Consider the following 24,086-nt stretch of genomic DNA (forward strand, 5'->3'; position numbering starts at 1 on the left):
CCTCTGAAGTTCAGAGTCTGAACCAACTGCGTTGTATCTGGACTTCTCGAACATCAAATACGAATTAAGGAAGCAGGGCACCACCCGAGTGTTATTTTACAGCGGTTCACCATGCAAGTTTGTTTTCCTAATCTTTGTTCGACTTCAACTAGCAATTTTTTAAATAAGATAAAAGTCTTAACTTTGTTTTTCAGTTGCAAATGTTAAGATGTTCGTGGCGAAAAGTATAGCTGCTGAGCATAAAGATCTCATTCACGATGTAGCGTATGATTTTTACGGACGTCGGATTGCAACTTGTTCCACGGATCAAAGTGTGCGGGTAAGCAAAAACCTTTTGCTGTTGTTGAAACAGCGCCACCTATCGTTAACAAATTGTCATTAAAATCTTTCACTTTTCAGTTTTTTAGTTTTGCTTAGTTTAAGTTCAGTTTAGTGGTATGGTCAATAAGATTGTAAAACTTTCCGTATCCTGCCATAAATTCTTCACTAACTTTTTACAAAAAAATTTTTGATTGAGTAATTTATGAAAAAGTGGTGGCAGCATACAGAAAGTTTTCCGCCCGACCTAACCCCACTTGTGTGGCCAAGGCTAGCTAAAACCTAAATAGCCACACGTCCACACCATTTCCTCATGCAGCTATGAAATAACCAGAAATAAAACAATTCTGGCGCCCCCTTAAATACGAGCCACTGGACATGACAGCATAAACCGGCCGAATGTGTTCACCTAACTCTTACAGTCTTAGCTAACTCTCAGCATGACGCCATCGGTGCCGAGCTGTGGCCCCATGAGAGCGCGAATACAAATCAACGGCTATTTTATGTGAGTTAAGCTGTGTACTTTTTACGTGCACGCACTACGTAGTTCACGAAAAATACCCAAGCTTAATCACATAAAATAGCCGTTGATTTGTATTCGCGCTCCACACACTCCGCCCACAGCTCGGCAGGCCAATGACGTCATGTTGATTGGCATATCCAAAGATGGCTGCGCCTTGCACGAATCGAGGAAATTAGAGTCAGAGAAAGGTAGCAAAGTTATCGTTAAAAATTTCCTTTTGAAATTTTGATTGTTTCACTTTCCAATACACACAACTCCCGCAAACTGGGTTGTACCAATAGACTGATACTAGTACTCGGTCCAATTTAATTGGAGCGCCAAGCAAGTAACTCAGTTTGAGTGGTACCAATTCATTTGTAGGGGGTCTACAAAACCTCGTTTGCAAACCAAATGTTATATTTATGATAATGTTGACAAGCAATTTTTGAAACATAGTACTGAAAACTTGTATGACTTCTCAATGGGCAAGAAGATTGATGATTTCAAAGTTCCCTCTCAAAAAAACAGATGATGTTTTTTTAATCAAATTCACAACGCAGCCAACAATTTGCCATGAGTTTCACCAGTCCATACCAAGCCACAAACATATGCTCCAAAAAGACTCAAAGAAATAGCTTTAACGCTGATAGTTTTTAAGTCAATGCAGGCCTGATACTTCACGGAGGCAACGAAGGCGATTGCCTCCGTGTCCCCTGGTCATTGCCTTGGTGCCCTTGAAATGCTCCAGTACAAATTTGCAATTTCATCATAGGGTGCCCTTTACCAAGAAGAAAATGCCTTGGTGCCCTTGCCCTTTCAAAAACGAAGCATATAGCCCTGCAATGCTTGGCTGGTGATACCGTCCATCTTGATAGAACTCTCAGTAAGTAATCCCTTTATTTTCTTTTTTGTAGAGTTTCTGAGGTTTGTTTATTTTGTTTACGCAGGTATGGGACCTTGGGGAAGATGGTGGATGGTTCTGCTCATCCTGCTGGAAGGTAAGACTAGTCATTGAAACAACATTGCATGTAGGTATAGTCAGCCTTGAGGGTTAGACTAACTTATCATACTGGATGGTAAGACTAGTCATTGAAACAACATTGCATGTAGGTATAGTCAGCCTTGAGGGTTAGACTAAACTAATCATACTGGATGGTAGGACTAGTCAATGAACAACATTGCCTCGGTCCTTGAGGGTAAGACTAACTTGTCTTACTGGGTGTTAGGACTAGTCAATGAACAACATTGCATTGGTCCTTGAAGGTAAGACTAACTTGTCATACTGGGTGTTAGGACTAGTCAATGAACAACATTGCCTCGGTCCTTGAGGGTAAGACTAACTTGTCATACTGGGTGTTAGGACTAGTCAATGAACAACATTGCCTCGGTCCTTGAGGGTAAGACTAACTTGTCATACTGGGTGTTAGGACTAGTCAATGAACAACATTGCATTGGTCCTTGAAGGTGAGACTAACTAGTCATATTGGAAGGCAAGACTAGTTTTCATTAAAATGAACATCATTGCCTGGGTCCTTGAGGGTCAGACTAACTATTCATACTGGATGGTAAGACTAGTCACTAAAACAACATTGGTGGGTGGGGTGTATAAATCAGCCTTGAGTGTAATACTAGCTATTCATTCTGGAAGGTGAGACTACATGTAGTCACTAAAACAACATTGCCTGTATGCATAATTAGCCTGGAGGGTAAGACTAACTAGTCATACTTGCGGATAACTGACCTGCCAGAATTTGCCTGAATTTAAGGTTGAAATGTCAGGCTTGAAGAAAGACTGAAAAACAAGTCATACTGGAAGGTAAGACTTGTCAATTGAACAACATTGGCTATGTAAGGTTGAAGTATCAGGCGTGAGGGCAATACTAACTGGTGTTTCTTTATGGTTTGCTACATCAACTGAAACATTTCTTTTGTGAATAGTTGTTCATTTATTAAAACAAACTTGAAATCGTGTGAACAATTGTTCACTTGTGGAAAATAAATAAGGAGTCTACTGATACTTATTATGTCAAGCTTATCACTGAAATTAAAACTGTTTGTTGTGTCGGGGGGGAAAGGCCAGACGACAACTTCAAGGTAGGGGCTATACTTCTCTGATTTGGTGTTTTGACTCAAGTCGACTGTCACCAGGGGCGTGTTTAGGCCTGGGCGAATTATTCGAATATCCGGTTAATGGCGAATAGGTTTTTCCTATCCGTAACCGCGAATGCCTTTTTTTTCTTAACCGGATATCCGCATAGGGCGCGAATACCTATTTACAAACCGGATAATTCTGTAATTACAATCGAGTAACCGGATATTCTTTAATATCCGAATATCTGCGGACGTCGGGCGACAACTGATATGAATGTTTTGTCTGAATCCTTATGAAACTTCTATTAAGACAGCATAAAACAGCATATATTAAGTATTTAACTATGCTCACCTCCGTGAAGAGTTAAAACAATGACATTTCTGACGTAATTTGTTCAAAGATTACAAAAGTTTTCCTTCACGTAGAGTCAATCACGATCAAAAGAAAAAGCAAATTGCCATCTTTAAATTAGATCCGGTCATTTTTATGAATGAACCGAGTGACACTGTCTAAAACTAATATCAATCCGCCCATAAGATCTCATTCACAAACGAACAGCGCCCTCTAGCGGCAAAAAAAAAATATTTTTTAATTTTTTTTAAATTTTTTTTTTTTAAATAGCGCCCTCTAGCGGCGAAAAAACTATGCGAATATCCGGTTAATTTCGGATAGTTGGCCAGCGGTATCGGAATAACAAAATTTCACTATTCGCCCAGCACTAGGCGTGTTGCCACCTACTCCTGAGACTGAAACAAGGTCACCCCTTATACCAGTCCGTAAGGATGTAGGCATAGGTATCATCCACTATAAGGTGCCTGGCTAGTAGAGCAGAAACCATTGCCTTCTAACCTTTTCACAAAGCTAAATAAGTGCCTTTTTCAAGGGCACAAGTGTCATAACTGGGTAATCAAAACCACACTCTGCTGTGACAGCACCAATGTTTGGATCTGGTGAGAACTAGACCGCTCGACCAAGACACACCACAATTCTTTTCAATCACTTTTCACAGTTTCTTCCCTCTGTATTTTTTTCCTGAACTGTATCACAGCATCACAGTGGGTCTGTGTGGAGGGTAACCTGGGCCCACCCAGAGTTTGGTCAAGTGCTGGCCTCTTGCTCATTTGATCGAACAGCTGTCATATGGGAAGAAATTGGTAAGTCATGTCTCACTCAGGCTTAAATAAACGTCCTGTCTGAAAAAAACAGAGGTCGCAGGTTCAAATCCACCTCTAATCAATAGACCGATCCAGTAGGCTCCGCCCACGACGCACGTGTGAGCAAGAACACATGGGGCTCTCCAATGCCTTTCTGCACAACTCTGCCGCGCGCGCCAAGATACGCGCACGCATGTCGGACCTATATTCTATATCTTTGCATTAGTGTCGGACCTTCGTTGCGTTGTGATTGGTTAATGCGCAATGGGGCGGAGCTAAATGGATCGATCTATTTGTCTTTGTTCCAAAAATTTGTATAATAATAATCGTGGCTTCTTATAGCTTTCAATGTCCGTCACTCAGTGATCCTAAAGGCGGTCCAGCATTCGATATTTAACCTGCAAGGTGTGGATCTACCTTGTAATGGTTTACAAGGTGCTGTGGTCCAATAATCAGCCAATCAAACAAGAAACACCGAGTCCGAGGTGAACCCCTTCTCTTTATGATAAGGGCACTGGATTCTTTAATGTCATGTTTGAAGGATGAAGCAACCTTGTTTTTCAGTGTCTTGCTGTTCAGATGCATCAGAACTTTAGTCTGGTGCTCTTATACACTCGGCCACGACATGCCATTGTACGTACCAAGTCAGTCCCCGTTATGGAAAGTTAGCTTAGCACAAAATATTGGCTTGTTTGGCTTTGTCTCATTAATTATTTTATTTATTTATTTTTTTTTTCAGTCAGTGAATCAAAACCAACTCAAAAAGGTCAGAGTCACTGGGTAAGTTCTTTATTTTATTGAAAACTATTTTGTACAGATTTCTTTTTTTTTCTTCAAAATTAGTTCATTAAGTAAGAGTTCTTTTGCGGGAATTACTTGGCTATGAAGGAGGACCATTTTACCTACAATAAGTAGTATGCATCAGGATTTTTGTTAATTTTTATTTGCAACATTTCTTATGATGCTGTTGTTGTTGTTATTACTGTTGTTCAGATCAAGCGAGCTGCACTGGTCGACAGTCGAACTTCCGTGACGGACGTCAAGTTTTCTCCACGTCATCTTGGCCTTCAGTTGGTAAGACTTGGAAAGTTAAATTTTTACTTAAATTGTTGTATACCTTTGGTTATTGAAACCGTTCGATTGTTTTAATCTTAAATAAATGTATATAAAAACTAACATGTGAACAATTTAATTTCAAAAGGTTGTCATGTTTTTGAGATAAAATGCCAAATATCTGGAGTGAATATGTCCATGCAGGAGGAATAATCGCTAATACACAATTTGAGAAGCGTCAGTAATGCTTCTGAGACATCTACATCAACCACATTACTTCGAAGTGACATGCTTCTGAAAAAGCTTTATACTACCAAAAGCTGCTGTAGGCTTGTAACCAAAACTTTTTATTTCCTTTAACTTTAAGAGTGATTTACCAAATGTGTACCTTCCATATAAAGTTGTTATTCTCATCTGTTTGAAAAGCAACGTTTTGGCCGGAAGTGCCTGGTTTTTGGCATGGATCCCGACTTTTGTTTTGTGCCTTTTTCACCATCAGTTTAAAAAGTAACACTATGATCAATTGGAACACCCCCCCCCCCCCCACCAAAAAAAAATCCAGACAGGCAGACAGATCCATTCTGATTAACCACTCTGTCAATAAGTAATCCATATTCATACTATGATGTATACAAAAAAGGTATTTCTTTGTTTAGAATACTAGGATAACTTTTTGTGCGAATTTGTTTTGAGGTGAATTTGTTTTGAGCAAATTGAAACGAATGGGTGCCAGACGAGACAATCGGGACATCAGGACAAAAATACAAACTTGGGTCATCATTCCTCATATCACAGGCCCACTTTGTTACATTTGTGTGTCGTGAACTCAAAATACGTGACATGTATTTAGGATGGGCTTAAAGTCACTAAACATGTTTGGTAGTTGTCAAAGACCAGGGCCCAATTTCATAGAGCTGCTTAAGCAAAAAAATTTGCTTAAGCACAAAATTCATTGCTTAGTAGAATCAGATTACCGGCCAAGACTCCACTCAATTGTTATGCTAAGTAAACAACAGCTAAATACTAGTCATAAGCAATGTATATGGCGTGAAATTTTGGCCAGTAACATGTGTAAAATAAGCGAGCTATTTTCGTGCTTAAGCAAATTTTTTGCTTAAGCAGCTCTATGAAATTGGCCCCAGTACTGCTTCTCACTTGGTGTAATCCCAACATAAGCATAAAATAACTAACAAGCCTGTAAAAATTTGGGCTCAATTGGTCGTCAAAGTTACGAGAAAACAATGAAAGAAAAAACACCCTTGTTGGCAAATTTGTGTGCTTTCAGATAGGTTCAGATAGGAATAAAAGACTTCTGGCTAGAAGTCTTTCAATATTTCAGTGAGAAATTACCTCTTTCTCAAAATCTACGCGACTTCAGAGGGAGCCGTTTCTCACAATGTTTTATACTATCAACAGCTCTCCAATGCTCGTTATCAAGTCAGCTTTTAGGTTTATATTTGTTTTGAGTAGTTACCAAATGTGTACCTTCCCTTTAATGAGTTTCCTTTTGAAACCGTAAGGAGGACAGGTTGGGTTCAAGCAATACTGGATGAGCAAAGACAGAATTACACAGGGTGCATTCATTTAGCTTCCCTGGGTCATCCCCGGTGTGCCCTGGTGCGTTCGAATAGCTTTTGACGTCATTCCAGGGGCTCACCCAGGTCAGCCCCCATATATACCAGTGCCCTGCTTGTGGAGTGGGTCACTTGGGGGCTGGCCCCAGGTAAACGACGTCACTACGAGAGCGGTGAGTGGTCGTTCGTTTAGCTCTTGTCAGGGGCTCACCTGAGTGAGCACCGCGGGGTAGACCCAGGGAAGCTGAACGAACGCACCCACAAGTTGGGTTCGAATCTGGCGCAATCTGCAGCCAACCAGACGAGGGAAGTAAGTGTTTTAACAGACTTGTGAACTTGTCCTATCTTGAGTTAGAACAAATGAACTTGAGTTGCCTCCTAGGAACTATCTTTCATGGAATTGATCTTAAGGCTGGGATTCATGTATTCCAACACTGGGGAAAACTCTTTCCCTTAACAATAATGCACTGTGTTCTTATAACGTGTTTGCACAGCACACTGGGCTGAAAGTATAATGTGCTATCAGAAGGATGAATGTTTATGTCTTGCTTATGGAAAGAAGTGTCAAGACCAGGACCCAAGCTTACTGTGGGATGAATTGCTTTGGTGGCTTGTGTGTAAAAATAAACAATCTATAAATAATTTGGTGGCTAATCAACCTTACTCGCAGCTAAGAGCTGAATTGCGAAGGACGCGGCTACAACGTGTTCGAGAAGCAGACAAGCAAGGACAAAGATATTAACCAGGGAGACGGCCAACATAGGGCTAGATAGCTCAGTTGGTAGAGCGCCGGCACCTTAAACCAGAGGTTGTTGGTTGGAATCCCTCTCTAGTCAATTTGTCTTTCTTCAGTCTCAAAAATCATTTAAAATTTTACCCAGTCAGTTTCCCTTGTGGTTTATATTGATAGCTATAATGTGGGTTACAAAACTAACAATCCTTTGTTGTACATGTTTTTCAGGCGATGTGTTCAGGCGATGGAGTGGTACGTTTCTACGAAGCAAGTGACGTCACAAACCTAGCGATATGGAGTTCACAGGTAAACTTCCAAAGTAACTTCACCTTACAAAAAAGTTGGAGGAAGAATGGGCTCAATTTGTTGAAACTCTCATTGTATCTGACCCTTTTAAAGGCAGTGGAAACTATTGGTAATTACTCAAAATAATTATTAGCATGAAACCATTCTTGGTAACGAGTAATGGGGAGAGGTTGATGGTAGTAAACATTGTGAAAAAAGGCTCCCTCTGAAGTGCCATAGTTTTTGAGAAAGAAGTAATTTCCCACGAAATTGATTTCGAGACTCAAGTCTTGAAATGGCTTCTGACTGGCACCCCTGAAAAAAAGATGTTGACAAAATGGGGAGACGCCAACATAGGGCTAGATAGCTCAGTTGGTAGAGTGTTGGCACGCTAATCCAGAAGTCGTTGGTTCAAATCCCGCTCTAGTCAATTTTTATTTGTTCAATCCTAAATCAAGAATTACTTCTTATCAACTCTTAAACTAAACAATTTTTTTTTTCCTTGCTAGGAAGAGATCCAAACTAAGTTAAACTGCAGCTGTCTATCGTGGAACCCATCCAGGTAAAGTACTTTTTTTGTATAATAACCCTCCTTCTCTTGGTGACACTCCCAGTGACCAACCATTCAAAACCCTTCAGCTGAATGGGTTCTGTAGGGTGACGTAGCTGTGCAGTGAACCAACTTGGGTACATGTACACACTGGGGTGGATTTCACAAAGAGTTAGGACTAGTCTTATCTCGAGTTGGGACCAGTTACTCGTCCTAACTTAGGACTATCCATGCAATTTGTATATCTCCTAGGACTAGTCCTAAGTAAGGACTAGTCCTAACTCTTTGTGAAATCGACCCCTGTACACACTGTGTTGATACATTCATCACATGATATCATATTGTAGGTTGGAACAGTTTATTTACCAATCAAAACCACAATGGATGATATTGAATGGTCAGACAGTAGGAGGGTTGACTTTGTAGTGTGTGGATGCCTTCACCAGATGATATCGTAATGCAGGCTGGCATAGTTTATCCATTATTTAAAACCACATAGGGTGATATTGAATGGTCTGCCTTCAGACGGCTAAAAAGGTTTCAGGCCTAAAGTCTTTTAATATTTGAGTGGGAAGTTACCTCTCTCTCAAATAAAATGCTACTTCAGAGGGAGTAGTTTCTCGCCATGTTTTATAACAGCTCTCCATTGCTCGTTACCAAGTATGTTTTAATGCTAACAATTATTTTAAGTAATTACCAATAGTGTCCGGTGCCTTTCAATCGGTTATATTGGTTCTTTGTTCTTTTGTAGAGTCCACCCTCCAATGATTGCTGTAGGAAGTGACGATCCAAGCCCAACGAGTGGAGGAAAGGTTCAGATTTATGAGTACAAAGAGAACGAGAGGTGAGGCACTTTAAGATAATTTAGTTTGGTTGGTTTTACATGCAATTTTACTCCCACCAAAGTATTGATTTATACAGACCCCTTACATATGGAGAATGCACCTCCGAACATTTTCGTGTCTACCATTTCCATCATTTCGGGAGTCATCTTTTTTGCAGGATTTTGGCTCCCGAAATGGAGGCCAGTATAGGTGCATGTGAATGCGCTGTGCGCTCTGAAGGGGTCGTTAAGTAAAAAAAATGTTGTAAACTTTCAGATAAGTTATAGTTTTTGTAACCACGATTTTGTCCGACTTTAATCATTGACACCTTTTTTTGTTTTGGTGACGTCTTGGCAGGAAGAAGAAATGGAATAAGACGGAGACCCTGATGAACATAACGGAAGCTGTCCACGATCTGGCCTTCGCTCCCAACATGGGTCGATCTTACCATGTCATCGCCGTGGCAACCAAAGATGTCCGCATCATGACTCTCAAGCCTCTCAGGTATTTCTTTGTCCGTCAAGTTTTGCGAAAATTCTTCAATTATTGAGACTGGCAAGATAATTTTAAAATTTGAATCTGAGATACAAAACGCTTCTCAGATTGTATAGTCCTATTAGGGATTATACTTCCTGCGCGGACATAATAGCTCTGATTTTTAAGTGATATCTCAAAAACTCAACCACATTTGGAAATGAAATGTCCACATGTTAATTTTTTGTATACATCTACATTCTTATTGGATTTAAACAATCATATATTTTTCCAAAACACAAAGTAAATACTTTGCCTTTACATCTTAGCTGTTATTGTTGACTGCTGTTTGCTGGTGGTGATGAAACAAAGTAAAGTATGACGAGAATAATGGACCCTTCCCGTGAAATATGCTTATCACATTCACGCATGCGTACAGACCCTGTTGGTTGGCAAACGCCATAGAGTTGTGCACTAAGCAGACGCGCAATCGCGTCTGCGTCACGCACCCATTAGCCGTGTACAAAACAGCGCGATGTTCCCTCATTTTGCCAACCAAAATGTTAGTGCACAGGCGCTATGTGCAATTTACATATTTCATGGGAAGGGTCTATTTAGTATGTATCCTCACTGCTTAACACTTTTGCCACACCCACTAACCAGAATGACAGTACTTTGTTTACATTGTGTCGTCGGATCAGGTAGGATGTTATTCCTCCCGTAGTCTTGATTTCCGATTTTCTTTTTGCCCTCAGAACAATCGTCAAAATTACTTTTGAATGGCCCTGAAAATCTGTCAAAGTCTATCCCTAAGGGTAGTCCTATATTTAGACCACCCCCTGTACTCTATCAGATTTGCCCACTTATTTCTAAAGGGTCAAGTATCATGCCAGAGTGGGACTTGGATTTTTGCCAGAGCTTGTGCATTCCAAGTCGAGGGCTATGATTGGTCAATGCATGAAGGGGGGTGTAGCTTAATGGAATGGTCCGATTGTTACCCTGCAATCATGTAATTTTTCAATGTTTTTTTTTGTTTTCTAGGCGTGATGCAAATACAATGGGACCGATTGGACTGGATATAAAGCAGCCGGCGCAGTTAGACCACAATAATCAACAGGTAATAAGGCAACCAATCACAGCATTCTATATTTGGTAATTTTGTTGCGTGCAATGGAGCCCTTGGAGGCCTCAGGAACTGACAAATTACAAGAAAAAAGTACAGATTTTCAAACCTAATTATGCTTTTTAGCAAAAAGGGAATTTATGAATGGGCTAAAAAGAGTAGTGACTCGGTCCTAATTGGCCATTGAACCTTGCTGGTTTGTTAAACAACCTTACCTTCAGCTCATAGTGCCTGTGTCGTAATTGGCCAGTTCATTCATTCATTCATTCAATGGTTTATTAAAATTCTATTCAATTCGCTGCCAGCAGCAGAATTACATGAACAGTTACAAAGTTAAAAATTTGGAGTAAAACATTACAATACTGTTTAAAATTGCCTAAATCTTACACAGAAAAACTGAGAGGGAGAAGTACTGTACACTCCTATAGGGAGGAGAACAGTTACTTAAAATTAATTACTTAAACATATGAGTAAAACATTACAATCAAAATTAAAATGGCGAATAAACTATTGCACTCTAAAACGGAGATTATTTAGAAAACAGTGCACTCTCAATGGGAGGGATTTAAAGTCAATCCGCAGTCAGGGACCAATCCACTTCATGCACCAAAATAAAACAGTGGCACTGAAAAATAAAATGTTTACCCCTAAATCAAAAATGGACCGGTCTCCAACTGCAATCCCCCAGACCAATCTTTTAATAAAAGCATGGCAAGAATATATACAACACAAACATCAACCTCCAAAAGATTTCACGTGAGAGTAACAAAAAGAAATGCGAACAAAACAAATACTAGGCCAAATTGAAGTAAACAAAAAATAAAAAGTTAAAACCTTGTAGGGTGTAGCCTTGCTCAAGGCAGTCGCATTATTCGCCCCGAAAAGACGCCGCTGTAAACCCACCCGTATACCCTGTGCGTGGTGCGTGCGATCACACCGCATGACCCACCCGTATACACACTGTCACATTGACGACTACTGTGCACATAAGTCATCCGCACTCTACCACTAACCGCATGCGGAGGCCATCAGGCCGACAGCCTTGTCGGGTCTGTAACTTCCGGGTTTAATGTGTTGTATTGAAAAATTTCCACTAGTGGAAAAAAATGGGGGGGCTCTCGGATATGCAAGTATGCAGTCCATGAATATTTATATCTTTCGTCAGACCTATCAGACAACACAGGATGTGAGGAGGCAAATGAATTATTCATTTTGACGTCCAATCACGCAATTCCCTTATCACGACCTTTGGACCCTATCATGCATCCGTGGTGGTGGTGTGTGATGTAAACATGTCTCGTCTTTCGCGGGCATTATGGTAATGAGCTGAACGTGGGAACTCTTCGCTTATTATAGTAATGAGGTCAGTGGCTTCAACACAGACCCTACAAGGCTGACGGCCGACGCATGCGGATAGTGTACGGGGGCATCGTGTCGTGCGATGTTACGCACAGTGAATACGGGTGGGTTTTTATACAGCGGCGGTCTTTTTTCGGAGTGAATAATTCGACTGCCTTGAGCAAGGCTATGTAGGGTGTTGTGGGCGAGTGGTTAAGAGCATCAAATGGAGTGGTTGAGTCATCAGAGTGTGGGTTCGAATCCCGGTCATGGTACATGTGTCTTTGAGCAAAATGCTTTACTATAATGGATTCTCAAGGTATTTTGTTTTCAAGAGACCTCTGAAGACACTCTTGTTTGAATCTATTTTCTTGTAACAAATCGCTTCTTATACATGCACATATGTATTTCATTGTTTTACATGCTCCTGCATTATCGAAATATCAATGTCTTGTGTTATTATAATTATGGTTGTTACTTGTTAGTCTTAATAAAAATCTTAAAGAATTTTTTTGAGTGTTAAAAAATGTATAACAAGCAACTTTTATAGATTTTATTTCAAAATTCTTATCAGAGGCAACACTTCTCCCAAAAGGATTTAATACCTTGGTTGTACCCTACTATACTACTTACTATAGTAAGGCCTTGTCAGAATTGGTGGCTACATCTAGGGCTACGGCTAGATTTCAGCATATCATGCAATGATGTATATGACGTCCCAAGCCACTTCCTAAGCACAGCTGTAGCCGAAGCTGTAGACGCCAATTGGAATAAGGCCTGACTATGATTTTTCTAACGATCGATACCATAATAATAATAATAGTAATAAGACTTGTAATGCGCACATATCCACCCTGCTGGGTGTTCAAGGCGCAGTAAAAACCAAAAACAAAAACACAACACAAAGAAAAACAGACACAACAAAATTTGTCAGTGAAAACCTGTGACATAAGATGAGTTTTGAGAAGAGACTTGAATTTTGTGGTATAAAGACAAGATCGAAGATTAAGTGGTAGAGAGTTGCAGATGCGTGGTGCGGCTGAAAAAAAAGACCTGTCACCCCATGAGTGTCGAGACTTGGGTTCAATGAGGTGCAAAGCTTTAAACACTTCTTCTTGCCTTGTGCACAGGTATGGAGAGTGAGTTGGAATGTTACAGGCACCATCTTGGCCTCTTCGAGCGATGATGGACTTGTCCGCCTCTGGAAAGGTAAACGCCATGTTTGATGCTGTAGGCCACCTCCTTTTTGTCAAATTTTTTTTAATGAAAAAAGGATACATTCTAATGATTTCAGTCTTTTTTTTTTTTTTTTTTTTTTTTTAAATAGCCAAGCCGGTTGTTGTTAAAATGGTGTCGCCCCAGCCATTAAAAAAAAAGGGGGGGCAGGACGCTAACATTTGAGTGTATAGCCAGACTAATCTGCCCCATTAGCCTTTTTGAGGTATGGTGACCACTATTGGAATGCACCATTTGGTTTGGGTGTATACAGACAAATTTACCCAAATCTAAAAGTGCCACAGTATTGTGTCTACCATACCTCAAAATGGCTTATTGGGTTCTGCATTTGCTCCGAAAATTGGGTCCAGCATCCATATGACAGAAAAAAAGCTGGTGGCCTATGTTGGAACTTTCCCAATAAACCTTTTTGAGGTATGGCGGACGTGATAGGAGTGCACTGTTTGGTTTGGGTGTATACAAATTTACCCAAACCTTATAGTGTTGTAGCATTGAGTATGCCATATCTCAAAAAGGCCTATACACAGCTCTGTATACGAGTTTAAAGCAGATTGAGCTAGTACTTGTCTTGCTGTTTCAAGGTTGGTTTGATTTTCTCTTCTATGAATGCAGCAAACTATTTGGGCAACTGGAAGTGCATTCAAGAGATGAAAGGGGATGGTACTTCAGTCCCACCCGCTATGCCTTTTGCAAGTCAAGAACAACAGCAGCAACAGGTTGGCGGCAGGCAAGTACCAGGTGCACAGGAACCCATGTTTGAAAGTCGAAGGTATCACAAAGTCTAGGAATTTGTAGATTTTAGGCGCAGATGGTACACATCATTGTCCTCTTCATTAGCCATCCATCGATCCCACCGCTGCCACCGTTCTCATCAGGTGGTGTTTTTTAGTTTGGAGAAGCTGGATCACACTTCAGCCTTCATTGTCATTGGATGCATTCAATTTGTGACGATTTACATGTTGAGAGATCTGATACCTCAACTACCACCAGCACCATGACAGGCTCCAATCATTATCTTTGTGAGTTTCATGCACAGATAGATTGGATCCCACTTCTGCACCCATTCAATGATTCACAAACTAAGAGATGTTATCTCATTACTGCCACCACCATCGCGGGGTATTTGAGATCCACTGCTGGGATTGTCTTCATTTGGGAGCTTTGAAATGATTCCTGCTTTGAAATGGGTTGCACACTCCCCAGGGAGTTGGTGAACATTAAAGGAATGTTATTGGCCCAAATGACCGGGGATACTAATGTAAAGCGCATTGAGACGCTTATCTAAGAACTTTTTATTTGAAATATCAGATCCTTTCTCTGTCAGCATTCAATAAGACAACACATCCCACTTCTGCTACTATCATTGTCGGTGGTTTCACTCATATGGATATTTGATCTCACTGCTTCATCATCATCTAACCAAGAGTTTATATCTAAGAGAGTATTCAGAGTGAACTGTTACCATGATGGGTTCAAATCCCACTTCTGCAACCTTTGTTTACTTCAGCAAAGAAATAATACTTGAATCGTGAGATCAAGCACAAAGAAGTTCCTTTAGTTTCCTTCCACACAAAAGCTGTCTCAAATCCAGAAATTCATGTTGAATTTCACTTAACTTTATGTTTCAGGGCCAAGACTTTGTAATTATTTCTCATAATGCTTGTTCCATTTACTTTTTGCTTAACCTTTTGAATGTATTATTTCATTCACTGGCACGCTGTTGTTTTTAACATTGTCCAAAGCATTCCATTTTCAACTGACATGCGAGTAGGCCAAAGAAACGTTTCTTCTTGTTTACTTTCTGCAGCCTTAACCTTTCTAGCTCGCCTGTCCAGAAAGCCGATAGTGTATTTCACCTATCAATTGTTGGCAACAATCTCCTCCTTATAGCTAACCAATTCTGACTCGGGGAGTCTTAATTAGAATTTTAATTTCCCCTCTGCAGTGATTCAAACCAAACGCCCTTTCATGTTGGTCAAATTTTCCTGGAAATCCTTGAAAATTTTTGAAATTTTTGTTTACTTAATTTGCTTATTCTGGCAACCGTTCAAGAAATGGACATTTCCATGGCAAAAAGCTTTCTTCTATGAAGGGTTAAGCGGAAAAGCCCTTGGGTGTTTTTTCCAGGAAAAACTGCATTCAAGTATGAAAGGGTTTTTTTATCAACGATTTAAAAGATTTTGATTTTGGCATTTATTCAAACACATTGCGTTGTGTTCTGTTGAAGCGAAGGGATGAGAGGTTTGGACCAACAACTGATAGATGTGTGACCACATGGGATATGAGGCCTCGATTTTGGGCGGGAAAAAACACAAGACTGCAAAAACAAGTGTAGGGGCTAGTAGCTCTAAATGTTTTCTGGACCAGAATTGTTGTACAATACCAGAATCAAAATGAGACTTCCATTTAACTCTTTTTATTTGAATACTCACTGCACTAAGACATTTGGGCCTAAGAGAAGATTTATCGCCTCAAGTCTTTTTTTAAGTTCATGTGTACGTTATTTTACAAATGAAAGGGATCAGACTCAGAGTCAGCAACTGGACATAATTTGTTTCTGTTTAAGTTATTGCCCAGTGAGGTATGTGTAGTGGTATCAATTGAAAAACACAAGACTGCCGGACTTGTCTGGTCATTATGCAAGAGTCGCCAGACACTTCAAGGTGTGGGCTACAATTATTTTATTCCAGAGGCAGTTGCCACTTACTCCTAGGGCTGAAACAGGGTTACCCCCTTTACAGTCCATATGGATGTAGGCTTGGGTATCACAAATAATGGCTGAACTAGCTGAACACTAAAACAACTGGCTTGGGGCATGTAGTCCAGTGTAAGATTTGAGCTCCGGGACTAAGAACCTAGTGTTTGCCATAGGATTCTTAACAAGGATAGTCTGGTGCCTTGATGGCTGTTTTCAATTCCATCTTGACTTGGTATTTGTATGAAAAAAAATTGTCAAACAACCAGCTAGCGCTTATTAACATTCACTGTAAAAGAGCTAGAAATAAATGCATGTACAGTAGTGTATTTGAATCCCATCCGAAACCCTCCCCCTCCTCTGGCCCTCCCAAACTCTTTTTAAAGAAATACTAAGTTATACTTAAATTTGTACTCTTAAACTTCCAGATGCGGTTTCTTATTTTGGGGTTAATTGGAATTTGTAAAATAGTTATGCTGAGGCTTACTTATAAGAAACTCCATTAAAAATGCCTTAAATATTAAATACACATCATATATAAATACTAAAACAGTCTTGAAATTTGTTTATATTTATTTGACCTGAGTGTTTGGTCCCCAGTTCTGTATTACTATTTGGAAAGTACGTGTCAATTATCCAAACATGTAGTAAGCGAGTCAGTGGCGGGGAGTTACCTGAGCAATTCACCCTAGTTTTCTTATGCACAAAAGAACAAATTAGTTATAGTAAAACTTCCCAGGGTGGCCGGAAGTCGAATAGCTTGTCATACAGGTTTTTATTTTATTTTAATGTCTGATCTTTCACAGGCCCCTCTTTCCTTTTCCTTTCTTCTCGCCCATACTCTGTGCTTCTATTAAAGTCTACAGTGACTTTAAGCTTAGATTGTTTGTGCCAAAAATGCCAGCAGCAAAACTCTGCATGAAACTCAAGTCCATTATGACTTGGGCATTGCAGATTCAATAAGGTGTTAGTTTGTGAAAGAATGGGCGTTTGCCACGTACATGTCCACTCGGGTAGCCGTTAGTCCCAACGATTTTGAAAGTTCATACAGGACAAGAAGCGGTTGTAATTATAGGCTTCATGCTTACAGTGTATTAGGATGATTATTGCTTCAATTATGGGGGAAAACTTTCCCAACTCCATTTGAGGAGTTTGAGATGTGAGAAGTGATTGTGTTGAAGAGTTTGTTCACTTTACTTGTTTTCCATGTGGGAATTGCGTTTCGTTTGCACAAAATCCCCTAAAGGTTTCAGCACCCACTTTTTTGTTTTTCAAAACGTTACTGTTGTGATTTTTACTGAATCTGCACCACGTATTTGTCGTCAAGAAATCGTCTTGTTGTGGCGGCTCCCTCTACATGCAGACTTGGTCTAACTTGTTTAGGCTGTAAATTACTTCTTCTTTTTTTTAAGAAATTGCAAATAAAAACTACATAAGAAATTACATGCAGTCAAGGTAAACAACCAAGTCGAAAGCCGACTCCCCAAGTTTTGATTTATTTTCAATTTTCACGAAGGTAGTTTTAAGCTATGGTGTGTTGCAACCATTATGGACATTAAGGATACACAACGTCCGAAAATTGGGCAATGCTGACTTGCATTGAGGTGCGGCCATCCTACTTTACCCCTGTCCAATCAAATGTCACCAATCCGAAGCTAGCTAACAGGTTTAAACGACTGCAGGGGCTACAATCCCAGCCGTATGCCGTTGGGCCCCGCACCACGGCCCCCGTGCCCCCTTCCAATGTTGGCTCTCATTGCGCGGTCTGCGCTGACATCAATACCGGTAGTCACGCCGCCAATATGAATTGAGAAACAAAAGTATAGCACTGTACAATTATGGTAAACAGGCTCTAGATTTATTCTCGGACTTTTGTATTTTTACACCGCAGGAGTTAATATTTACACTCCAGCATTAAAGGAACACGTTGCCTTGGATCGGTCGAGTTAGGCTTTGTAAAGCGTTTGTTATAATATGCATATGGGTAGAAAGATGCTGTAAAAGTAGAACACAATAATCCACACAAACATGCCTCGAAATTGCACGGAAAAACCACTTAATTTTGAGGCAAACTTGTGTGGATCATTGTATTCTACTTTTAAAACATCTTTCCAACCATATGCATTTTATAACAAACGGTTACAACCGCTTTTTATAGACCAACTCGTCCGATCCAAGGCAACGTGTTCCTTTAAGAATCGGAGGGGTGGAAGTTGTGACAAGTATGTCATGTAGTGTTTCATGACATTCTAATACTAGTCGCTGTTTCGCTTTAGTTTTGCAAGGTAGACTTACTGGTGTTTTTAGAACAGGGCTTCGGATCATTAAATCTGCTTTCCAGCTTTTCATAAAGCCACCAAAACATTTAGTGAAATTCCCGATTGAGCAGTGACAATTCTCTCGAAAAAAAGAAGAAAAAAAATGAAGAAAAAAATCTCGAGATAGACAACAAACTTTCATTATTCTTTTCGCATTTTCTAGTTAAATTTATTTCTACTCAATCATTAAAAATGACAAAATATAACATTACAGAAGAAAAAACAGAGAGATTATGCGGAAGACTCCTGAAGCAAGCTTGTTGGATGGAGAAACTCAAACAGATCAATGCACAGTATAACTTGAAGGCACACAAAATAGTATGAACAAATATGGACAAAACACAAACAGGACAACACAGTATCAATGGTTCATTGACGGCGGTGTGAGGATAACTAGATTTAAGGAAATAAACTTGTATTGAAAGAAACAAAATCGGTATATATGATTATGAGCCTGACGAGGCCTACGTGACCGTAAGTTTCACAAAAAACTCCGCATTTAATCATCGGAAAAGAAAAAAAAACAGCCTTGGTTAAAAGGTCCCAAAGGAAATGCTCGCAGAAATTAATGCCTGCAAAATAAATGTAAGGTTTCAGTCGGGAAAAGTGGGATTTAGGATCAATAATGAAGAGGTTGTTCGGGGTATACTGTGGATATATTATTGAGAACGAAATTTATTTTAAAGATGTTTTATTTTTTTATAGGATTATTGTACAGTGGAATTCTGCGAATTTTAGTCAGAAAGTTTATCTCTTTTAGATTCGTCTTTTAATCAAGAGTTTGTTTGTGTATTATATGAAGGGAAATGTCATGCTCTTTAAAACAAAAATGTGTTTTTCTGTTTAAATTATTTACTTGACTGTTCTTGTTTTAGAGACATTTTGAACAATGATATCTTTGGAAGCTGCTGCTCACCATGAAGAGCTATCACAAACAATAACTGTTTGGATCGAAGAAATTGCGGGGTATATGCACGCAGTCGGAAAGATGGTGTTGTTTAAATGTTTTTTTTACGGCATTGTTTTGTGATCGGAATAGTTAAGACATTTTTATAGCACCACCGCTTGGCTTCAAAATTTGCTGTTATAAATCACCGTAAGTAAGGTCATGGTTATATCTTTTTATGAACTTCACCTGTCTTTTCAACGTGTTTATTTGTTTTGTTTGTTTGTTTGCTTGCTTGCTTGCTTGCTTGCTTGCTTGCTTGCTTGCTTGCTTGCTTGCTTGCTTGCTTGCTTGCTTGCTTGCTTGCTTGCTTGCTTGCTTGCTTGCTTGCTTGCTTGCTTGCTTGCTTGCTTGCTTGCTTGCTTGCTTGCTTGCTTGCTTGCTTGCTTGCTTGCTTGCTTGCTTGCTTGTTTGTTTGTTTGTTTGTTTGTTTGTTTGTTTGTTTGTTTGTTTGTTTGTTTGTTTGTTTGTTTGTTTGTTTGTTTGTTTGTTTGTTTGTTTGTTTGTTTGTTTGTTTGTTTGTTTGTTTGTTTGTTTGTTTTTTTGTGCTGGGGTGATTGTTTGTTTGTATATTGTTGTTGGACTGTGTTTGGGACTTGGGTTTGGTTTTTTCTTCGTTCGCTTGTTTGTTTGTTTGCTAGTTTGTCCAGCTATGTTTGCTTAGCAGAAAAAAAATGTCAAGCATAATTATTATTTTGTTGTTTCTCTTCAAGAAACTTGAATTCGTTTCTTTTAACCAAAAGCTTCAGTCTGTCAACAGTATTCTTAAAAGTTCAATGTCTGTGTAGTTGCAGATTTTTGAAATAAAGCCCTGCTGCTTTTAGTAGGTTATTTTTTTAAAAGAAAGCTGCTATCTTATTCGGAGTTTTTACTAAAAAAATGTTATGGTCTTCAATCCATAAAAGAGTCTTCCATTACGTCGACACAAAAAAAAGACATAAATATTTTGCCATTTTGCCAAATTTCAAAAATGTTCATAGATATCCTCATTATCATGAATACCATGACATGTTCAAAGTCATAGCCTATTGAAGACAATCTCATTTTCACACCTTGAGCGAGTAGATCTTTTACTCATTGATTCACTCAGTGAGATGGTTTTGACGGGTTTACAAATAATTTGTTGAAGACATTTTGAGGAAACTTTTAAGTAGTACGATTTTAAACTTGTCTATCTTCGGTTTGAGTAAAATCTCAGGTTCGATTCCTCTCTCCCCAGAACGGCTTCTTTCATGACTCCACCGTACCCACGCCGCCAGACCGAACCGAGTCCTCGCACCTACGACGGGTATGAAATACTCAGCACCAGCCCGCTCATCGGTGCCGCCGCCTCTCGGTCCAGGTCCGGTACATCAACATAAGGGGAATGCTGCTCATACCGGAGTGACTACGGGACACTTTTGGTATAATTGTCAAAGACCAGTCTTCTCACTTGGTGTATCTCAACATATGCAGAAAATAACAAACCTGTAAACATTTGAACTCAATTGGTCGTCGAAGTTGCGAGATAATAATGGCAGAAAACACCCTTGTCACACGAAGTTGTGTACGTTCAGATGCTTGATTTCGAGACCTCAAAATCTAATTCTGAGGTCTTTAAATCAAATTTAAATAATTTCTGTGGAAAATTACTTCCTTTCTGGAAAACTACGTTACTTCAGAGGGAGCCGTTTTCACATTTGTTTTTGCTATTAACATCGCTTTCGCTTTCGAAAGGGAAAAGTACAAATATTCGGACACTATGATAGAAGCTTTCAGAGTGAGCTGTTTTGTACACTTCGGGTTGGTGTAGGTGGGTGTTTCTTGGTGCGAGTGTTTGTTTTTTGTTCCACTCTAAGATGTTGTGTCTTTTTTTTACTCAATGGTCTTTCTCCCAAAATCAATGGAGCCAAAAACGAGGCTTGGATGACAAAATAGCCTGGCACTTTTCTGTTCATTGAGAATCGTCGTTCATTGTAACTTAATGCAGGAACGTGACCGAAGTTTTCGAAATAAAGTTTCTGTTTGAACTCGTTTGGAGATACCAGGTATCGATGGTTCCGTCTGGCTGTATCGGCTTTCGAGGGTGCGGTCATTGCAATGTTGCGTTCACCGCTCTGTCGACATGTCATTGTTTCAGTGTACCTGTGATTCGTTCACAAAAAAAAACACTCATAAAATAGTTCACATTTCCGCAATAAGAGCTTATATTTGCTTCTCATTATAAAACAGTAAAGCTTCGCAAGAACAAGTTTCGGGATTGTGTTCAAGTTAGTCCAAATAAAAAGCTAATGTCTTAAGAATATATAGGACCTACCTTAGAGATATATCTATTAAGGGCATTGGACACCATTGGTAATTACTAAGAATAACTATTAGCGTAAAAACTTACATGGTGACAGCCAAAAGAGAGCTGTTGATAGTATAAACATTGTGAGAATAGGCTCCCTGTGAAGTAACGAAGAGAAAGAGGTATATTTCTCACTCAAATATAATGTTAGCCATCTGAAAGCATACAAATTTGGACAAATGGGTCCTTTCATTATTTTCTTGCAACTTCGATAACCAATTGAGTCCCAATTTTCACAGATTTGTTATTTTATGAATGTCCGGACACACCAAGTGAGAAAATTGGTCTTGGACAGTAAGCTGTCCTATGCCCGAACAATATAGATCTCATGGTTATAAAATATAGAGATCTCTATACTACATGTTTAACACCTGACTATAGAGATGGATTCAATGTCAAGTAGGCCACATGTACACATGTAATACGCCATAATAAAGCAGTGGTTAGGTGTCTTGCTGGGGACACAAGTGTCATAGTTAGTTATCCTGCTAAAGGACACAAGTGTCACAGTTAGGTATCTTGCTAAAGGACACAAGTGTCATAGTTAGGTATCCTGCTAAAGGACACAAGTGTCGCAGTTCTAAAGGACACAAGTGTCATAGTGTATCTTGCTAAAGGACACAAGTGTCATAGTGTATCTTGCTTAAGAACACAAGTGTCATAGTTAGTTATCCTGCTAAAGGACACAAGTGTCATAGTTTGATATCTTGCTAAAGGACACAAGTTTCATAGTTAGGTATCTTGCTAAAGGACACAAGTGTCACAGTTCTAAAGGACACAAGTGTCGTAGTGTATCTTGCTAAAGAACACAAGTGTCATAGTTAGGTATCTTGCTAAAGGACACAAGTGTCATAGTTAGGTATCTTGCTAAAGCACACAAGTGTCATAGTTTGATATCTTGCTAAAGGACACTGTGATGACCTGGACTCGAACTCGAACCCTGTTAAAGCACTAGAGCTTGAGTTCGATATGCCAAAAAACGATAGGCTAAAAACAACTTTTAAAAATCTCAACCTAAGGTTCTTCCTCTAACAAACATCATAGAATTATTTAATTGTCAAGATTTGATCATTTTGGCTATTTTTTTTTATATTTTTTTTTTACTATTGTGTATCTTCTGTTTATTTGCTTTTTAATATCAAGTGATAAGGATATGCCATGAATAATTTGTTAATGTCCAATGTGCATGAAGACAATACGTGGTCTCTAAACTAATTTGGTGCAGTCCAAACTTGATAACATGTACATTAATCTAATTTACTTTGTTTATGTTTTCAGATGTCATAATATTTGTTTTTGGAGTGTGTTCTTACAACTGCTCCGGAAAGCTTGTTCTTGATCTGGTAACTCTTGGCCAATATTCTCAACATTTCTGTCTGGCTCTTTTTAAAATCAGACGAGCAGAGTTCAAGCTAAATGTTGTTTTTTGCTTAAAATGAAGAATATCAATTACGCATGTGTATAAGATATTGTAGAATTTTCTTGTAATTATTTTTACCAAAGAGGCCTCAATGTGTGTTTTGTGTACTACTGTTGATTATTTAATAAATGCTGCTAATTTATAGCAATAGGAAGAAGGGCCTATAGAATCATGCCCATTTTTAAGTATATGCTACACTTTATTCAAAATGAATGACAAAATACATGTAATTTTCATGCTTTCTGTTTCTATGTCGAATGTTAATTATTGACTAAAAGGCTTAAAAGGGAAGGTACACGTTTGGTATTTACTCAACACAAATATTAACTTAAAAACTGACTTGGTAACAAGCATCAAGAGCTGTTGATTGTATAAAACATTGTGGGAAACGACTCCCTCTGAAGTAACGTAGTTTTTGAGAAAGAGGCAATTTCTCACTAAAGTAATAAAAGACCGCTAGAAGTTTTTTATTCTTATCTGAAAGCACACAAATTCGTCCAACAAGGGTGTTTTTTCTTTCATCATTTTCTCGCAACTTCGATGACCAATTGAGCCCAAATTCTTCACAGGCTTGTTAAAAAATGTTATACACCAAGTGAGAACACTGGTCTTTGACAGTTACCAAACATGTACCTTCCGAAAAAAAAAATTCAAGCTTGTTCAATTATTGGACTTTTCTTCAAACACGTGCGCGTACTCCTCGTCAACTGAGTTTTTCGAGTCGGCGGACGATATCGTGCGTTAATGTTTTAAAAGGAACATGACAGCGTCGATGCTGGTTATGTTCAGGGTCAAATTTGAAAAAGCTGCTTAAAGGCACTGGACGCTTTTGGTAATTGTCAAAAAGCAGTATTATTGCTTGGTGTATCTCAACCAATGCATGAAAGTAACAAATCTGTGAACATCTGGACTCAATTTGTCATCGAAATTGCAAGAGAATGATGAAAGAAGAAAAAAACCAATTCAATGTTGCACAAATTTGTGCGCTTTCAAAAACCTACAAAATATTAATAGACTTCAGGCCTGAGAGTATTTTGGTTCGTGGCAATTGTATCAGTTTTACAAGGGTTACGTAGAGGCTACAAAACTTTGATAAAGTTAACAGAATCCTTCACATTGCCA

The 24,086-nt window shown here is 39.2% G+C and overlaps 1 protein-coding gene across 2 annotated transcripts; it reads left to right on the plus strand.

The window, feature by feature from the left end:
• The first annotated feature begins 62 nt into the window (after positions 1 to 62).
• LOC139934900 (nucleoporin SEH1-like) lies at positions 63 to 23,320 on the plus strand. Of its 2 annotated transcripts, none has more exons than XM_071929322.1 (13): positions 63 to 319; positions 1,768 to 1,818; positions 3,961 to 4,066; positions 4,806 to 4,846; positions 5,060 to 5,140; positions 7,655 to 7,732; positions 8,221 to 8,273; positions 9,013 to 9,105; positions 9,443 to 9,589; positions 10,601 to 10,676; positions 13,151 to 13,229; positions 13,869 to 13,983; positions 20,435 to 23,320. In XM_071929322.1, the coding sequence occupies exons 1-13, from the start codon at positions 209 to 211 to the stop codon at positions 20,574 to 20,576; spliced, it is 1,173 nt and encodes a 390-aa protein (XP_071785423.1). In that variant the 5' UTR covers positions 63 to 208; the 3' UTR covers positions 20,577 to 23,320. The 2 variants fall into 2 exon arrangements, with proteins under 2 accessions (XP_071785423.1, XP_071785422.1); XM_071929321.1 differs by having other exon boundaries at positions 13,869 to 14,025; positions 20,435 to 23,317.
• Positions 23,321 to 24,086: the final 766 nt, after the last annotated feature.

This window comes from Asterias amurensis, chromosome 3 (assembly GCF_032118995.1).
Source record: "Asterias amurensis chromosome 3, ASM3211899v1".
NCBI classification, from domain to species: Eukaryota; Metazoa; Echinodermata; class Asteroidea; order Forcipulatida; family Asteriidae; genus Asterias; species Asterias amurensis.